Source organism: Carassius auratus, chromosome 20 (genome assembly GCF_003368295.1).
Source record: "Carassius auratus strain Wakin chromosome 20, ASM336829v1, whole genome shotgun sequence".
NCBI classification, from domain to species: domain Eukaryota; kingdom Metazoa; phylum Chordata; class Actinopteri; order Cypriniformes; family Cyprinidae; genus Carassius; species Carassius auratus.
The window spans coordinates 5005146-5021928 of record NC_039262.1 but is presented as its reverse complement, the minus strand read 5'-3'; the positions used below and the strand labels follow the sequence as shown (position 1 = coordinate 5021928).

Genomic DNA, 16783 nt, shown 5'->3' with positions numbered 1-16783 from the left:
CCCTGTTGGGAAGAGGTAAAATTTGTTTTTTGTTTTTTTACAGTTGATCACTAGGTGGGACCATCATCCCTTTAGATAGGCCTGTGCAAAAAAAAGCTTAGTTTCTGACTTGTATATAGAGTTATGTGGAGTATAACAGCAAATTATATTGTGTGTATGTGTGTAGGAGAGAGAGAGAGAGAGAGAGAGACTTTTGCGCACTTATCTTGATGTATTTGAGAAAATCTAAATGTACACCTCAGCTCTCAGAACTACATGGGGTAAACAAAAGTGTATTTATGCACCTGCTGCCTTTTAATGGTGGTGATAAGTATAGACTAAACAAAAACAGTACATGGATTTAAACACTTGCATGCCATCCTTCTGGTCATTTGATGGTGAGAAGAGCAGCAAGCAATACAAGGGCTTGACTTGAACCAGAGTTTTAGAAATGATTATGCAGCTTGACCCCTCCAGCGAGTTGCTGCTTATTTGAAGTTGGTATTGCATTTTGGTCCATAATCAATTATGTTCAAAGTAGTTTTTTTTATAAGATTTAAAGGTTTTAAACTGGCTTCACCATCAAGAAAAGACAAGTATTTCACACATAGGCCCTCCGTTCTTTTCACCATCAAAAGTCAGCAGGTGCATAAACACACTTCTTTTTTTTTATTGTTTAGTCCATGTAGTTCTGAGAGCATGAGGTGCATATTTGGATTTTTTCAGATACATCCAGGTAAGTAAACAAAGGTCTCTCCCACACACACTCTCTCTCTCTCTCTCTCAAACACACACACACACACACACACACACACACACACACACACACACTATAATTTGCTGTTAAACTCCATATAACTCTTTATACAGGCCAGAAACTAAGCATTTTTTTGTACAGGCCTAAAGGGTTAATGGTCCCACCTAGTGATCAACTGTAAAAATAACAAATGTTACCTCTTCCCAACAGGGAAAACCACCAACAATCAAGAGTGCATGATTATATGGTGTCATGGCTTTGCAATCAAAAAATGTCATTATAATGGAAGTCAATGGGACAAAAACAGCCACCAACAATAAATGAGGGAGAAAAAATTAAAATTTAATGCTGCACAAAACTAACAATACATCAAAGCTAATCTACAGTTATTAATCTTTGACATGCCCAAGACTGTCATAAAAGGTAAAAAAAAATATCCAGTCCACAATTACTTTTTATATTGAAAATATGTCATTTTATGTGTGTGTGTTTTCTTCCCAAATCAGTGACATAATTTGTGAACTTGGTAATTAAAGAGTTAAAATCTTTGATTTTTTTAAAAACATTTGGTAGTTTGATCAGGACTGAGGGTGATTAATAGATTTATGCAAAAAAAAAAAAAAAAAAAATCTTTATCTGAGACATTTTTACAGCATTTTAATTTAGTGGGTGTTTTCATCCCAAACATAACAAAAGGGTAGTGAATTTACCCACAGTATACTGTTGAGTTTTTGAAATATTTCAAGCATTTTCCCAAAATAAGTGTCAAAATAAGATTTGTCACCAATCATTCCATTAGCTGCAACACAGAGAAAGTTGTGGCCAAAATAAGACTCAACTTTACCCCCTAGTGGACGAAAACGTCCCCAACAACGCATATGGGGTATTATGTAACAGCAAGTCATTTGTGCAAGTACATTTGACTTTTTTTTCCAAAACGTAATCATTTTTATTTGGTACCAGCTGCAGTAGTTAATGTTGTTTTATATTATACAGCTATCATTGAGCTAAGGTATACCCCCCTACCACCCCATCTATCATTGAAGAACCTGTGTTACACAGATATGGCATATTCATGGTAGTACACATGAAATTAATGTATTTATCTGTCATTTAAACTTACATAAACAGAAATCCTGTCTCCCCCTCTAGTGGACCTTAAGTGTAAGACCTTCATCGCTCAGATAATGAAAGTCACTAGGATTTTTTGAGAAGGAAAAAGTCTGACCAGTTACAGCAACGAGTCAAACGAGTCTGAAGATCTGAGCTGAATTTGGTGAAACAATAAAATTTTAGTAGTTGTCAAGGCCAACAAAGAAGACTAAAAGAGAAACATCATTCAATTTTGTCTGTAATAAAACTAATAATTCTAATTTATTTAATAAATTTAACTATATTAATTTCCACAATTAATTATTAATGTCACACACACCTACCTAGTGCCATTAGACTTAAAAGATGAGAGTGGTAAATGTTACAGACATATTATCATGGAAATGTTCAGTCTATTATTGATTTTTATTTCCACTTCACTTTTATCCCAGGAGACAGAACTATTTGCACTGTATTTACAGTGGGACAATATTCATACAATACTATAACCTAGAAATAATTTAAAGGGGTGACTTGCAAGTCGCAACAACGCGAATTATGTGTCTACATCTGGTTTCAGATATTGCTCTTGTAAGACTCTTATTCTGAAAGACTGAGGAGCCCGAGTAGAAGGCGGATCGATCCGACCAATCAGATGAAAGAAGCGTTTCAGCTCCGCCCAAAAGTGCGAATGAAATATTGAAGCCATAAGCCGTTTTTTAAACCCAAAACGACAAAATGAGAAATCAAGTCAAAAACTCATTTTCCGTTTGTTAACCTAGATGGAATAACGAATAAACGAGCCATTTTTCCATTTCTCGTTATTTAATTCATGTTATCTCACTTGAATCCTCTTGAGTTTTTCGTTTTCTGTTTTTTAATTTGAAACGGATTTGGAATGGACGGAAGATACCCTGATTGTGGCTGTATGCAGTATTTTAAGCTTGCAGTGACCTTTTGAACCAGGGCTAAGATATTTCATATATAAAGAGATTGATGCATAAATTAATTTAAAACAAACTGATTAATGCATAAATTAATTTAAAACAACCTGATTAAAGCAGAAAGTATCACAAGATGATTCTGAAATTGTTTCATATTAAGCATACTCATATACCAGGGAATGTAGCAAATGAAATACACAAAAACAATTATGCTCAATATTTTTGTTGCTTTCACCTCTGATTTCCAGAATGATTTGAGATTTTTCTGAGATGCCCTTTTCTTTGACGTGTTGGGAATAGCTTTAGCTTGTCTCAAGGCCACAGAGGGAATTCTTACATACAAAATTAACAAATCCATTGGTTCTAGATTATAACAGATGGAAACAGACCATCCTAAACTTATGCACATCAGTGTTTTTCTAATTGTCATTTTTGACATACCTGTACAGTGGCTCACAAACAGCATAATAGCAATCAATAGCTACAAGCATGACATAAATGAGTGACACAGGCCCAAGAACAGACATAATCACGTGAAAGTGAGAGGATGAGGAAGTTGGTCAGTGTGTGTAGCTTGAAAATCGTTGAGATGATGACAAGTTGATTTCCACACACAGTCAGCACAGAGATTGCAGATATGTAGAAGAATGAACACATTTACAAAATTCAAATGAAAGTCAAGTGAACAGCTTGTATTCCAGTGGCAAGGCAGTGAGAGAAAGTCTTCACTGCTTTAAAGCTCAAGGCCCATGTTTATGATATTTCTGCAGATCCAGAATTCTAAAGCAGAACCTCACTGCCAGTTTGCTTATATAAAGGCAAACAACAGGTCATGACCGAGAATTACATTAGCATTATTAGAATTACATTATCCCTGCTGTCGCCTCTGGCTTGCTTAATTGGGGACACTTAATTTCCAGTGATATTGTCGACTTGATTGAACAGATACTATTTGAACTGAACTTGAACTGGATGATGACATCCCTGAATTCAGTGATGAACTGCCTTTATCTAAAAATTGCATTTACTGTCTTTTTGTAAAGCACTTAGCTTGATCTGAGGTGGATACTGTGTTCTGTGGCGCCATATTAAAGAGTGCCAAAACTGTATTATTTATTATTAATAACGTTTCATGATGAAATAGAATCAGAAAGTATTTAAAATAATACTGAGATTTATTGGACAGGCTGCACACTACAAACAGCTAATGTTTAGTACAGGTTTGTTCACGCATCACTTGAGAACAGCAAACTAAGACCGATTTTCAGGATTTAAGAATCAATATTATTGGTTCATAAAAATCTATTAAAATGCAGAAATCTATTTCAACACAGAACTATTAAGACTGCTAAGGGATTTCTTGCTCATTAAGGCTTTTATAGACATTTGGCTGAATAACACTGAATGTATAAACTACTGAATATGTGTGCCTTAAGCATTCCCCTTTTATACGTGACTTAAAATCTTAATTTTTTTAAATGTTTGGACCATCAAATCAGAATTCAACTCATTTTTTATAATTTGGGAGGCAATATGTATTCATTGTTATACATTAGGCATAGTGTGCCAGAATTCCTTTATTTTTGCTCATGTTTTTCCTCGTATACTGAATGAATGGGCGGTTTTGGGGCCTATGTTATTTCATGCACCAAAAGACTTCAGCACCAGTGGTGATATACCACAATAGTTGTGACACAATCAGAAGTTATTATTTTTTTTTCTGGAAAACTTTTGCCTTTAACTTTACTTAATTTGAAAGACATATATCATACTTTTCACTCCACTACATTTCTATCAAGGTCGTCAAAGTAGCTTTGTAGCTATGAATGGGTGGGTGATTTTTCTTCTTCTATAAAACATTCCTTTTTTTTAGGTACTGCAAGTATTATATACAACAATAATAAAACTGTGCATAGGTACTTTTAATTAAAATCAGTCTTTACAACTTTCACTTGTAATGGAGTAATATTTGACCAGTATTATCTGTACTTTCACTCAAGTAATGGAATTGTGTACTTTTTCCACCTCTGTACATTTGCACTTGACACATTCACTTACTAAACTAAGATGGACTGCTTTTGTTTTAGATTTTCCAAAAATCACGTAGACCTATTTTGCCAGGATACAAAGTCAGCTAAGTCATCTTTTAATTTTGCACAAATAAAACACCCGCTATTTACACTGTTCTTTGTTAATTTTGTTGAAAAATGATTCCAGTAAATATAAAAATATTGACTGTTGAAATATTAAATCAAACTGTGAATACATTGATATCAGATGAGTTTGGTTCTAAAATTCTCCTCGTTACAATGAGAGAAAGGGTTTTCCTAAACCATGGGTAGAAAAAGCCATATATGATGGGGTTTATGGTGGAGTTAATGTAGCCTAACCAGACAAACACTTCAAAGAGAGCAAGTGGGGTAGAAAAGTTGATGTAAGGATCCATCACAGAGTTTATAAAAAATGGCAACCAGCAAATGATAAAAGCACCAACGACCACACCAAGAGTTTTTGCTGCTTTTCGTTCAGATCGTCGAGAGCTTTTAAACAGATTCTCATTATCATGCTGGTTTGCCTCACTGATTGTTCTTACATGCTTTTTTGCAACTACGAAAATCCTAACATACAATCCAATCATGACGGAACAAGGAAAGAAAAAAGTTATTAATGTGTCTAAAACAGACCATAATTTACTGAAAAACAGACTGCAATGTCCTATACAATTTATTGATTCTATATATTCCTCCAGTCCTTCCTCATTAGCTTTTGAGTACAGCAGACCATATGAATAGACTGCAATCATAGTCCAGCTTATCATCACCATGACCCATGCAATAGGTATGGTTATTCTTGTAGGATACTGAAGTGGATAACAAACAGCCTGATGTCGATCAATAGCAATACAAACAAGATGCAAAATAGACACTGATGCGAGAAACAAGTCAAAAGAGGAGTGCAGCAAACAGAAGGCATCTCCATAATACCAGCAGCCATCCACAGAACGGATCATACTGAAAGGCATGACCAACAGTCCAAGCAGCAGATCTGCTAGAGCCAGAGACATCACCAGGATGTTAGTGGGAGTCTGGAGCTGTTTGAAGTGCGCAATGGAAATGATGACCACCGAATTTCCTAGAATGGTCACAGTCATCGCAGACACCAATACAAGATACACCACAGTCTGTGTGTAAACATGATGTGTTCCTTTTAAACAAGAGTTGTTCACTGCAGGAAAACAAAGCTGAGTGGGATCGTATTCTTGTGATGATAAATCCATCCTGCCTGTCATGTTTTTTCGATTCTAAAAAGTCAAATCTAGTAAGTTCCAGTTGGACTAGTTAGGCCCTTAAATACACTTCATGCTATTTTCTGACCCTCCCACATCATCACAGGGCAGCAAATATAAATACACGAGAGGGCGCAGTTTCACCAGCGAACCCAAAGACCAGGGGAAAAAGCTGAGACATTCCTCCACTGCAGAGGCGGATCTAGAAAAATATTGATGGGGTGGCGAGAAGGGGGCAGGAATTTTTTGAGTCAGTTTGGGGACCATTTGAATCAGTTCGGGAGTTCGGAGCAGGTTCGCGAATCATTTGAGTCAGTTCGGGAGTTCTTTGCGGGATCGCGAATCATTTGAGTCAGTTATGGGGATCGCGAATCATTTGAATCAATTCGAGAGTTCGGAGCGGCTTCGCGGATCATTTGAATCAATTCGAGAGTTCGGAGCGGGTTCGCGAATCATTTGAGTCAGTTCAGGAGTTCAAAGCGGGTTCGCGAATCATTTGAGTCAGTTCGGGAGTTCGTAGCGGGTTCGTGAATCATTTGAGTCAGTTTGGGGATTGCAAATCATTTGAGTCAGTTCGGGAGTTCGGAGCGGGATCACGAATCACGAAAGATTCGCGCTCGTAAATTTTCACATTGGTCATAACCTTTAATTCCTTGCTGCCAACTGGGGTGGCAACAGGGGTGGCAACAGGGGTGGCAAGGCTTTCTTTTAGGGTGGCCTATGCCACCCCGTTAGATCCGCCCCTGCTTCACTGTAAGAGTTGTCAGAAAACTGTGATTTTGGTGCTAACAGAGAGAACATAAGAGACAGATTAGTTGTAGGAATTAGAGACAAGGACCTGTCAAAAATATTACACCTAATTAAAGATCTCACTCTGGATGTCGTGGTACAAATGGTAAGACAAGCTGAAGAAGTTACTGGCTACAGGTACAGCAGAGAGCGCCAAACAGAAAAAAATAAAATAAATAAATATATATATATATATATATATAAATATATATATATATATATATATATATATATATATATACCACGTCGAGCGTCCCCGGCGCCAGACTGTTACGCCTGGCCTATGGCATTGCGGATTCACCCCAGCAGCGAGGGATCTTTGGCAGCGCGTCCCTCCTTCCTCCCAGGCTTCAACACCAATGTAATGCTTTACAAACTTCTTAATCTCAGGAAGAAGGAGGCTGGAATCGGCGGACATTCAAATAAAACTTAAATGACAAATCAAAGACTAAACTCCCGGATGACTGTAGCGCACAAACAAAAAACAAACACAAAATAAAATCCAGGCCTGGTCCTCTCTCGTCCTTCACTGTTGTCGCTCTTTTGTATCTTTCCAATCTCCTCCTTGGGACTCCAGACCAGTGAGCGTCGCAGGTGTCGCTCATTTCCAATCACTCAACCGGCCTTGTTCCATTCCCATGGCTCTCGGCCCCACCCCACTCGTCACAGTCACCATGTGTTTGTGCTCACCCTGAGGTGATGAAGCAGATACGGGATCCGTCTGTTGCTAGTAGCCCCGTTCTGGCCAGGCCGAGTATGGTTCGCAGATCTGGTCGCGCTCCACGAAGGCTCTCCGTGGGAGATACTGATCAGTACCGACCTACTCTCACAGGTGCAGGGCACGATAATTCACCCTCGCCCGGAGTTGTGGAAGCTGTGGGTGTGGCCCCTGAGGGGGCACAGCTCGTAGCATCCGGTCTCTCAACCGAGGTTGTTGTGACCATCCTCCAATCCAGAGCTCCCTCAAAGAAGAAACTGTATACCCTGAGGTGGATACTCTTCACCTCATGGTGCAGAGACCATCAGCTTGACCCAGCTAATTGCCCAGTTGGTACAGTTCTGGAGTTTCTGCAAGCCAGGCTCTCTGCAGGGTTGACCCACTCCACGCTGAAGGTTAACATGGTGGCCATTGCAGCCTAGCATGAAGACACCCCCTAGTTACATGTTTCCTCTGTGGTGCACCCTGTCAAACCACAACCTGTAGTGCTGCAGTCCTTCTGCCCTCCTCCCTTTCAGTAGCCCGACCAAGAGAAGCTAAACTGTATGTGTCCAGTTCGAGATCTGGACACATACATCCATAGAGCTGCCCTAAGGAGAAAATCGGACCAATTGCTAGTGTGCTACGGTCCCCCCAAAAGGTCTCCCCCTAAGCAGACTTTTAGTCTTTGGATAGTTGAGACTATCAGCACCACCTATGAGTCCTCTGGTCTTCCCCCGCTGTTGGGAGCCAAGGCTCACTCTACTCGGGGTATGTCAGTCTCCAAGGCCTTCCTAGCAGGTGTGTCCATGGTGGACATCTGCAACGCTGCAGGGTGGTCCACACCTTCAACCTTTGTAAGATTCTATGGCCTTGACATGCCAGTCACTCCAGGCACTTCAGTTCTCTCATCCTAAGCTGTTTTCTTTGGATACACACTAGGCAGGTATTTGGTAGTCTGGCAGCGTAGGCACCTCATTCCCCGTAGCGTTTTTTGACACAGCTCGAGTTTCCAAAGAGGAATGTCTCTAGGTTATGCCTGTAACCGTGGTTCCTCAAGGGAACGAAATGCTGCATCTTGATGCCATACCCCCGGCACCCCTGCCGGCACTTGCTGGTACTTGAAGCTGATGCCTGCTGCGCGGCACGTGCCTTTATAGCCTCCTGGTCACTTACGTCACCGCACCCGTGACATCACGCTCTTCAATTGAACAGATTACACATGATATTCAGAGTCGCTCATGCTAAATGCGTTCCCCATAATGTTTTTCTACACAGTTCTCGTTCCATTGAGAAACCATGGTTACATGCGTAACCTAGAGACATTTTTGTTGCTTTCACCACTGATTTCCTGATTTTTCTGAGATGCCCTTTTCTTTGACGTGTTGGAAATGGCTTTAGCTTGTCTCAAGGCCACAGAGGGAATTCTTACATACAAAATTAACAAATCTATTGGTTCTAGATTATAACGGATGGAAACTTATGCACATCAGTGTTTTTCTAATTGTAATTTTTGACATACCTGTACATGAGTGGCTCACAAACAGCATAATAGCAATCAATAGCTACAAGCATGACATTAATGAGTGACACAGACCCAAGAACAGACATAATCACGTGAAAATGAGAGGATAAGGAAGTTGGTCAGTGTGTGTAGCTGCTTGAAAATCGTTGAGATGATGACAAGTTGATTTCCACACACAGTCAGCACAGAGATTGCAGATATGTAGAAGAACAAGAACACATTTACAAAATTCAAATGAAAGTCAAGTGAACAGCTTGTATTCCAGTGGCAAGGCAGTGAGAGAAAGTCTTCACTGCTTTAAAGCTCAAGGCCCATGTTTATGATATTTCTGCAGATCCAGAATCCTAAAGCAGAACCTCACTGTCAGTTTGCTTATATAAAGGCAAATAACAGGTCATGGCCGAGAATTACATTAGCATCAGCTAAATAAACAATATTAATGGATGTTTGCAAGAGTTAAATTTTGTTAATGAGCATGTTATCCCCCATTCTACCTTACTCAACTAAACAATCAGTAATAAACGAAACAAATTATGGGAAACATTATAGGACAAAAAAACAAAACAAAAAAACACTTAATTTCCAGCGATATCATCGACTTGATTGAACAGATACTATTTGAACTGAATTTGAACTGGATGATGACATTTTAAAATGCAGAAATTTATTTCAACACAGAACTATTAAAATTGCTAAGGGCTTTTATAGACATTTGGTTGAATAATACTGAATGTATAAACTACTGAATATGTGTGCCTTAGGCATTCCCCTTTTATACATGACTTAAAATCTTCTTTTAAGTCAAATTTCACCTCACTACATTTCTATCAAGGACGTCAAATAGAAAATTTTTACTTTAGCTTCGTGGGTGAATTTTCTTCATCTCTAAAACATTACTTTTTGTTTAGGTACTGCATGTATTACATACAACAATAATAAAATGATGCCTAGGTACTTTTACTTCTTTACAACTTTTACTTGTAATGGAGTAATATTTGACCAGTATTATCTGCACTTTCACACAAGTAATAGAATGCATACTTTGTCCACCTCTGTACATTTGCACTTAACACATTCACTTACTAAACTAAGATGGACTGTTTTTATTTTTGATTTTCCAAAAATCATGTAAACCTATTTTGCCAGTCAGAGTCACTTAAATCATCTTTTAATTTTGCACAAATAAAACACATGCTATTTACACTGTTATTTGTTCATTTTGTTGTAAATAATTTCAGTAAGTATAAAAATATTGACTTGAAATATTAATTCAAACAGTGAAAACATTGATATCAGATGAGTTTGGTTCAAAAATTCTCCTTGTTACAATGAGAGAAAGGGTTTTCCTAAACCATGGGTAGAAAAAGCCATATATGATGGGGTTTATGGTGGAGTTAATGTAGCCTAACCAGACAAACACTTCAAAGAGAGCAAGTGGGGTAGAAAAGTTGATGTAAGGATCCATCACAGAGTTTATAAAAAATGGCAACCAGCAAATGATAAAAGCACCAACGACCACACCAAGAGTTTTTGCTGCTTTTCGTTCAGATCGACGAGAGCTTTTAAACAGATTCTCATTATCATGCTGGTTTGCCTCACTGATTGTTCTTACATGCTTTTTTGCAACTACGAAAATCCTAACATACAATCCAATCATGACGGAACAAGGTAAGAAAAAAGTTATTAACGTGTCTAAAACAGACCATAATTTACTGAAAAACAGACTGCAATGTCCTATACAATATATTGATTCTATATATTCCTCCAGTCCTTCTTCATTAGCTTTTGAGTACAGCAGACCATATGAATAGACTGCAATCATAGTCCAGCTTATCATCACCATGACCCATGCAATAGGTATGGTTATTCTTGTAGGATACTTAAGTGGATAACAAACAGCCTGATGTCGATCAAAAGCAATACAAACAAGATGCAAAATAGACACTGATGTGAGAAACAAGTCAAAAGAGGAGTGCAGCAAACAGAAGGCATCTCCATAATACCAGCAGCCATCCACAGAACGAATCATACTGAAAGGCATGACCAACAGTCCAAGCAGCAGATCTGCTAGAGCCAGAGACATCACAAGGATGTTAGTGGGAGTCTGGAGCTGTTTGAAGTGCGCAATGGAAATGATGACCACCAAATTTCCTACAATGGTCACAGTCATTGCAGACACCAATACAAGATACACCACAGTCTGTGTGTAAACATGATGTGTCCCTTTTAAACAAGAGTTGTTCATTGCAGGAAAACAAAACTGAGTGGGATCGTATTCTTGTGATGATAAATCCATCCTGCCTGTCGTGGTATCTTCGTTTCTGAAAAGTCAAATCTAAGTTCCAGTTGGACTAGTTAGGCCCTTAAATACACTTCATGCTATTTTCTGACCCTCCCACATCATCACAGGGCAGCAAATGACGAACAAGCACTATTTAAATAATTTAAAGCACTATTTAAAACATTAAAATATACACTCTCAGAGGAAAGGTACAAAACTCTCACTGGGGCGGTAACCTTTTAAATGGAACTAAAGGTACTTTTTATTATGTACCTTTAAGACGAGACTGTAAAATTCAGTTCCTGAAGGGCCACTGTCCTGCAGAGTTTTGCCAACCCTAATCAAACACACCTGAACCAGCTAATCAAGGGCTGTATACAAAACTGCATACTTCCCAACTGTACAAGTGAAAAACAAAATGTGACAAAATAAGTATGTCACATTCATACTTTATAGAACATATTCTTTTTGCAGTTGTGAAGTATTTACTTATTCATAAAAGTACCTACCTATTTAAGGGATTGTGATTTGTAATGCAACCAAGTTTCTTAGGATTCTTTGCAACTTCCAGGTTTTTTGAAGCTGGATGGAGTTACACTCTGCAGGACAATGGTCCTCCAGGAATGGATTTTGACACTTGCCATATGCCACATACTGTAAATATTATAAACATTTTTACCTTCAGTCTTATTTTTAGCCCTAAGGATTAAATATGTATTGGGCCTAATTAATAAACCTGCCCCTTTAAAAACATAGTATATTTAATTTTCTCCACTTTATCAAGGTAAGAGTGTCTGTGCAAACTACAAACTTCAGCCTTATTATCTAATAATAATAAAAACAATCTCTTGAACTGAACACAGGATCAAAGATGAGCATGAGTATGAGCATGAGCTCTCAGTTTCAGAAAACTAGAACCTATAAAATGCTGTTTTTCTTATCAAGCCAGGCCTTTAAATATTCTCCATGCTCTTTTATGACCCTCCTACATTATAAAATGCAGCAAATGACAACCAAGCAGTTATTAAAAATGAAGAAAATATGCAGTTTTAGTTACATCATTTAAATACTTTGGTTTGTCCATTACTCAGTTATTATTTATCTTATAAAAGTACTGGATAATTACAATAGTGTAAAAGATTATCTCATGACAAATATGAAAACTGAATTATTTAAAAAAAATCTCTGGAAGTGAACACTCATGATCTCAATTGCTGTCATTGTTTTATAAACAAGGCCCAGTTTAATGCTGGATTTAATCATCATTTGATACAGAAATATAGAGCATTACCAGTGATAAAAAAATCCTGGTCATGATTCGGAACTGCAGTGAAATGGCATAAAATTTATGTGTTTCTTGGGCATTTGCGCTCAAGGGCTCATGACTTTAGCTCCGCCCATGGCATGCTTTCCAGGAGCTCAGTGTGATGAGGACACCCTTCAAACAAATTACTCACTGCCTACACAAGGTGTTTCTCAATGTCAAGGAAGGATCCTCGGAAGCCAGTATTTCGAGGATGCTACGTCATCGACATCCGTCGAAGGACTGTTCCAATGTCCAGGATCCTCTGAATTTCAACCAAGGACTGAGTCCTTCGTTCGAAGAATATCCCATACACAGGAAAGGATGCATATGTGTATCCTTCGCGCTCTCAAATCACCCACAATCCTATGTGCGCTGCTTTGCTATCTAACGTTAGTTCAAAAATAAAAAAAATGTCGAACGTTAACGTAGTCGGAGAGTTAACGGTTTTTATTTACATTATTCAAATATAATTTCTGTAACCAATACAGGCATTGTCATATTGACAGTCTTCAGGAAATAAGTTCATCTGGTTAGTGGCTGTCTGCAGTATTTTTAGGCTTGCAGTATTTGACCTTTTGAACCAGGGCTAAGATATTACATAAATAAAGGGATTGATGTATACATTTGTTTAAAACAAAATGAGTAATGCAGAAAGGATCACAAGATGACTTCTGAAATTGTTTCATATTAAAGCTGTGGTAGGTAACTTTTGACGCTCTAGCGGTCAATAAACAGAACTGCTTGCGTCATGCGGAAGAACCTCGTAGCCGGAACTACTTCTCTCTGTTTATGTAGAATCACAAAGGTACTCCGCCGTGGTACCCCTGAAGCAATCTAAATTAGTCTGAATATAAACACTTAATATAGGTGCACCCTAGTGATTCAGGACAAGCTAAAAACACGGTTTGGAAAATGGATTCATGGTGTACTCGCTTATTATATAAATTTTTCTACATTTTGAACACAAACAAAGTTACGGACCGCAGCTCTGATTGGTTGTTTTCTTACTGGGAGCGCTCCGTAACTGCAAATGGCAATAGGACCACTGGGAGGAGCCGGAGGAGCTTGATTTTTTCACAGATTATCTGTCTCATATTCTACTGTCAGGACACAATGACAGGTTTAAAAAATATGTAAAAAATATATTTTTACAAAAGTTACCTACATCAGCTTTAAGCATACTCATATACCAGGGAATGTAGCAAATGAAATGTTCCACTTCAGGAACTCGAGCTGCATTGAAAAACGCTATGGGGAATGCGTCTAGCGTGAGCGACTCTGAATATCATGTGTAATCTGTCCAATGGAAGAGCGTGACTTCACTGGCGGGGTGAAGTAAGTGACCAGGAAGCTATAAAACCATGTGGTGCAGCCGGCGTAGGCTTCGCGTCTTTCAGCAAGCGCTCTGTGTGTGCATGTTATTCTGTCTTGTCAGTCTTATTTATTGTTGTTTGTCACTATTAGCTCCTCAAAGAATAAGCAATAGTCAAAGAGCAAAGCTAAGACGAGACATCTGAAAGGTGAATCCAGATCGCGTTTCAGATTGTGTGTTCCTCGCTACATCACGAGAGGGGATACACACCGTCTTTGTGCGGTTTACCTGGGATCGAAGCATGCTGTTTCGGCTCTTGAGGGAGCTGACTGCCTACACTGGTACGAGCCAGTGTGGACGCTTCGATCCTTCTCGAGAGGGAGTCTTCGCCAGCGTTTCTCGCGGTGTCAGTCCCGCTTTCGCCGAGGTGGAGCGGAGCGGCGCCTGCATTCACCGGGTTCGCAGATGGATCTACTGGAGGGTATGGAGACGGGCGCGTCCCTATCTCCTACCTCCTCCTACCTCATCTGCCAGATCTCTGGGTTCGGAAGCTGCGAGCTGCGGTCCTTCCCCCCGAGTAACGGCCTTGACCAAATGCCTTTTTTCACGGTTCCTTCCTCTGTGAACTCACATCTGCAGCTATTTATATCAGAGGAGATTAATACTGTTTGTGTGACTAAGCGGCTCGCACGCTGCGTCCCTTAATGCTGTTTTTTTTTTTTTGGGTAATCTGTGCAGGGTTGTCTTGCCCTGGCAACCAAAAACACACTTCTTTTGTGACATTTCGCTCTCGCTCTGATCAGTGAATGTCTCTGCTCTCAGTGCTCTGCTCTACGGGAGCGCGCGCTCTTCCGGCAGAAGTGCCCTTAGGACCCATATAAGGAAATTCCACTCCATCTAACGTCACACAGACCCATACTCGAAAAAAACTTTCCGAAACTTGTGACAAACCGGAAGGATTATTTTTGGAACAAAAATACTCCTTCAAACGTACAACTTAATTTTTGAAACTTTGTCCATGTTTAGCATGGGAATCCAACTCTTTAACAGTGTAAAAAACTCAGTATGCATGAATTAGCATTTCATCCCCCCTTTAAGGGGGATCTGAGGGGCCATATTTCAGGCTGGGAGGTCCTCGGCTAAGAAGTCCTGACACGTTTTGGTCACGACTGCAGAGGGAGGCCCCTACTGGGGTAGAGTAGTGTTTACACGCATTACACGGTGCCTATCTCTCCTCAGTGAAATTGATCTGTCAACCCTGCCAAAGCTCCAGAGCGCAGCGGTTTCCAGTGAGCACTGCTCTCAGTTTCTTCTGCTCGCAAGTGTCCCATTGCTGAGAGGCTTGCAACCCCTTTGGGGGTCTCTAAAACAATTAGATCGGTTGCTGGGAATGGTGTCCTACCTCAGGCACCGATTTAGCTGCCTCAGTTACACCAGAGGTCAGTCTCGAGAGACTGATTCCTTTAGTAGATTATTTAGCAGCATGTGAATGACTGCCAAATTTATCTCAACGGGTCCTGCATATGGCAATAAGACTATCGCACTCAGTTCGCCTCAGTTTCTGAGGTTCGCTTTTTAGGGGCGAAGTGTACCGATATCATGTACTTCCTTTCGGCCTTGTACTCTCACCCCGCATATAAAATTATATCAACAATTGGTTGATTCTAGCTCAATCAGAGCACATGGTGGTTCGACGTCGAGATGTCATTCTTGCACACATGCGGGAGCTGGGTTTGAGACTGAACGCCAAGAAGAGTGTACTTTCTCCAGTCCAGAGAACCACCTATCTAGGCGTAGTGGGGGATTCAACCACGATGCAGGCACATTTGTCCCCTGCTTGTATAGAGTCGATTCTCATGTCAGTCGAGAGAGTCAAAAAAAGGCCAGTCACTCACAGTCAAACAATTTCAGAGATTGTTGGGTCTGATGGCAGCTTCATTCAATGTGATACTGGTTGGCCTGCTGTACATGAGACCCCTACAGTGGTGGCTCAAGACCAAGGGTTTTTCCCCGAGGGGAAATTAACTTCGACTGATCAAGGTCACGCAGCGATGCCTACGTGCCTTAGACATGTGGAAGAAACCTTGGTTCTTTAATCAGGGCCGGTGCTGGGAGCTCATTGTTGCCGTGTAACACTAGTGACGGATGTGTCCCTCACTGGTTGGGGTGCGGTCATGAGTAGCCACCCTGCCTGTGGTCTATGGAGCAAACGCCATCTGACATGGCATATCAATCGTCTAGATATGCTAGCTGTTTATCATGCACTAAAGCACTTCCTCTCAGACCTGAGAGGTCACTGTAACACTTTACAAACTTCATAATCTCGGGAAGAAGGAGGCGGGAACCGGTGGAAATTCAAATAAAACTTTAATGACAAAATAAAGACATAACAGCGCGACAGCCCCTCGTGGACGACTGTCGTGCAAAAACAAATAAAAACAAACACAAAATACTCTTTCGTATCCTTTCAATCTCCTCAGTGGGACTCGAGACCGTTGAGTGTCACAGGTGCACGTACTGGACAGATCAGCGCCAGGTCTGGGTCTGCCTCCTCCAGGGGCAGCGCTTGCAAGTTCACCACCTGATCCCTAAAAGGAGTGGTGGGAACTTTGGGCACGTACCCAGGCCGGGGTTTCAAGATAACGTGAGAGTTAGTCGGCCCGAATTCCAGGCACGCTTCGTCAACTGAAAATGCCTGCAGGTCCCTGACCCTCTTCACCGAAGCCAAAGCCGTCAGGAGCGCAGTTTTCAAAGATAAAAACTTTAGCTCTACTGAGAGCAAGGGTTCGAAGGGAGCTCTCTGCAGTGCTGATAG

General features: G+C 40.1%; 2 protein-coding genes across 2 annotated transcripts; both read right to left on the bottom strand.

Moving 5' to 3' along the window:
• Positions 1-5023: 5023 nt before the first annotated feature.
• Positions 5024-6049, bottom strand: LOC113037809 (trace amine-associated receptor 13c-like). The gene has a single exon (XM_026195156.1). It carries the CDS (start codon positions 6047-6049, stop codon positions 5024-5026), a length of 1026 nt encoding a protein of 341 aa, XP_026050941.1.
• Positions 6050-10339: 4290 nt separating this feature from the next.
• On the bottom strand, positions 10340-11365 carry LOC113037808 (trace amine-associated receptor 13c-like). The gene has a single exon (XM_026195155.1). It carries the CDS (start codon positions 11363-11365, stop codon positions 10340-10342), a length of 1026 nt encoding a protein of 341 aa, XP_026050940.1.
• Between the last annotated feature and the right edge of the window lie 5418 nt (positions 11366-16783).

Coding starts and splice junctions, on each gene's coding strand:
- LOC113037808 (XM_026195155.1), bottom strand. CDS start 11,365: ATGGATTTATCATCACAAGAATACGATCCCACTCAGTTTTGTTTTCCT.
- LOC113037809 (XM_026195156.1), bottom strand. CDS start 6,049: ATGGATTTATCATCACAAGAATACGATCCCACTCAGCTTTGTTTTCCT.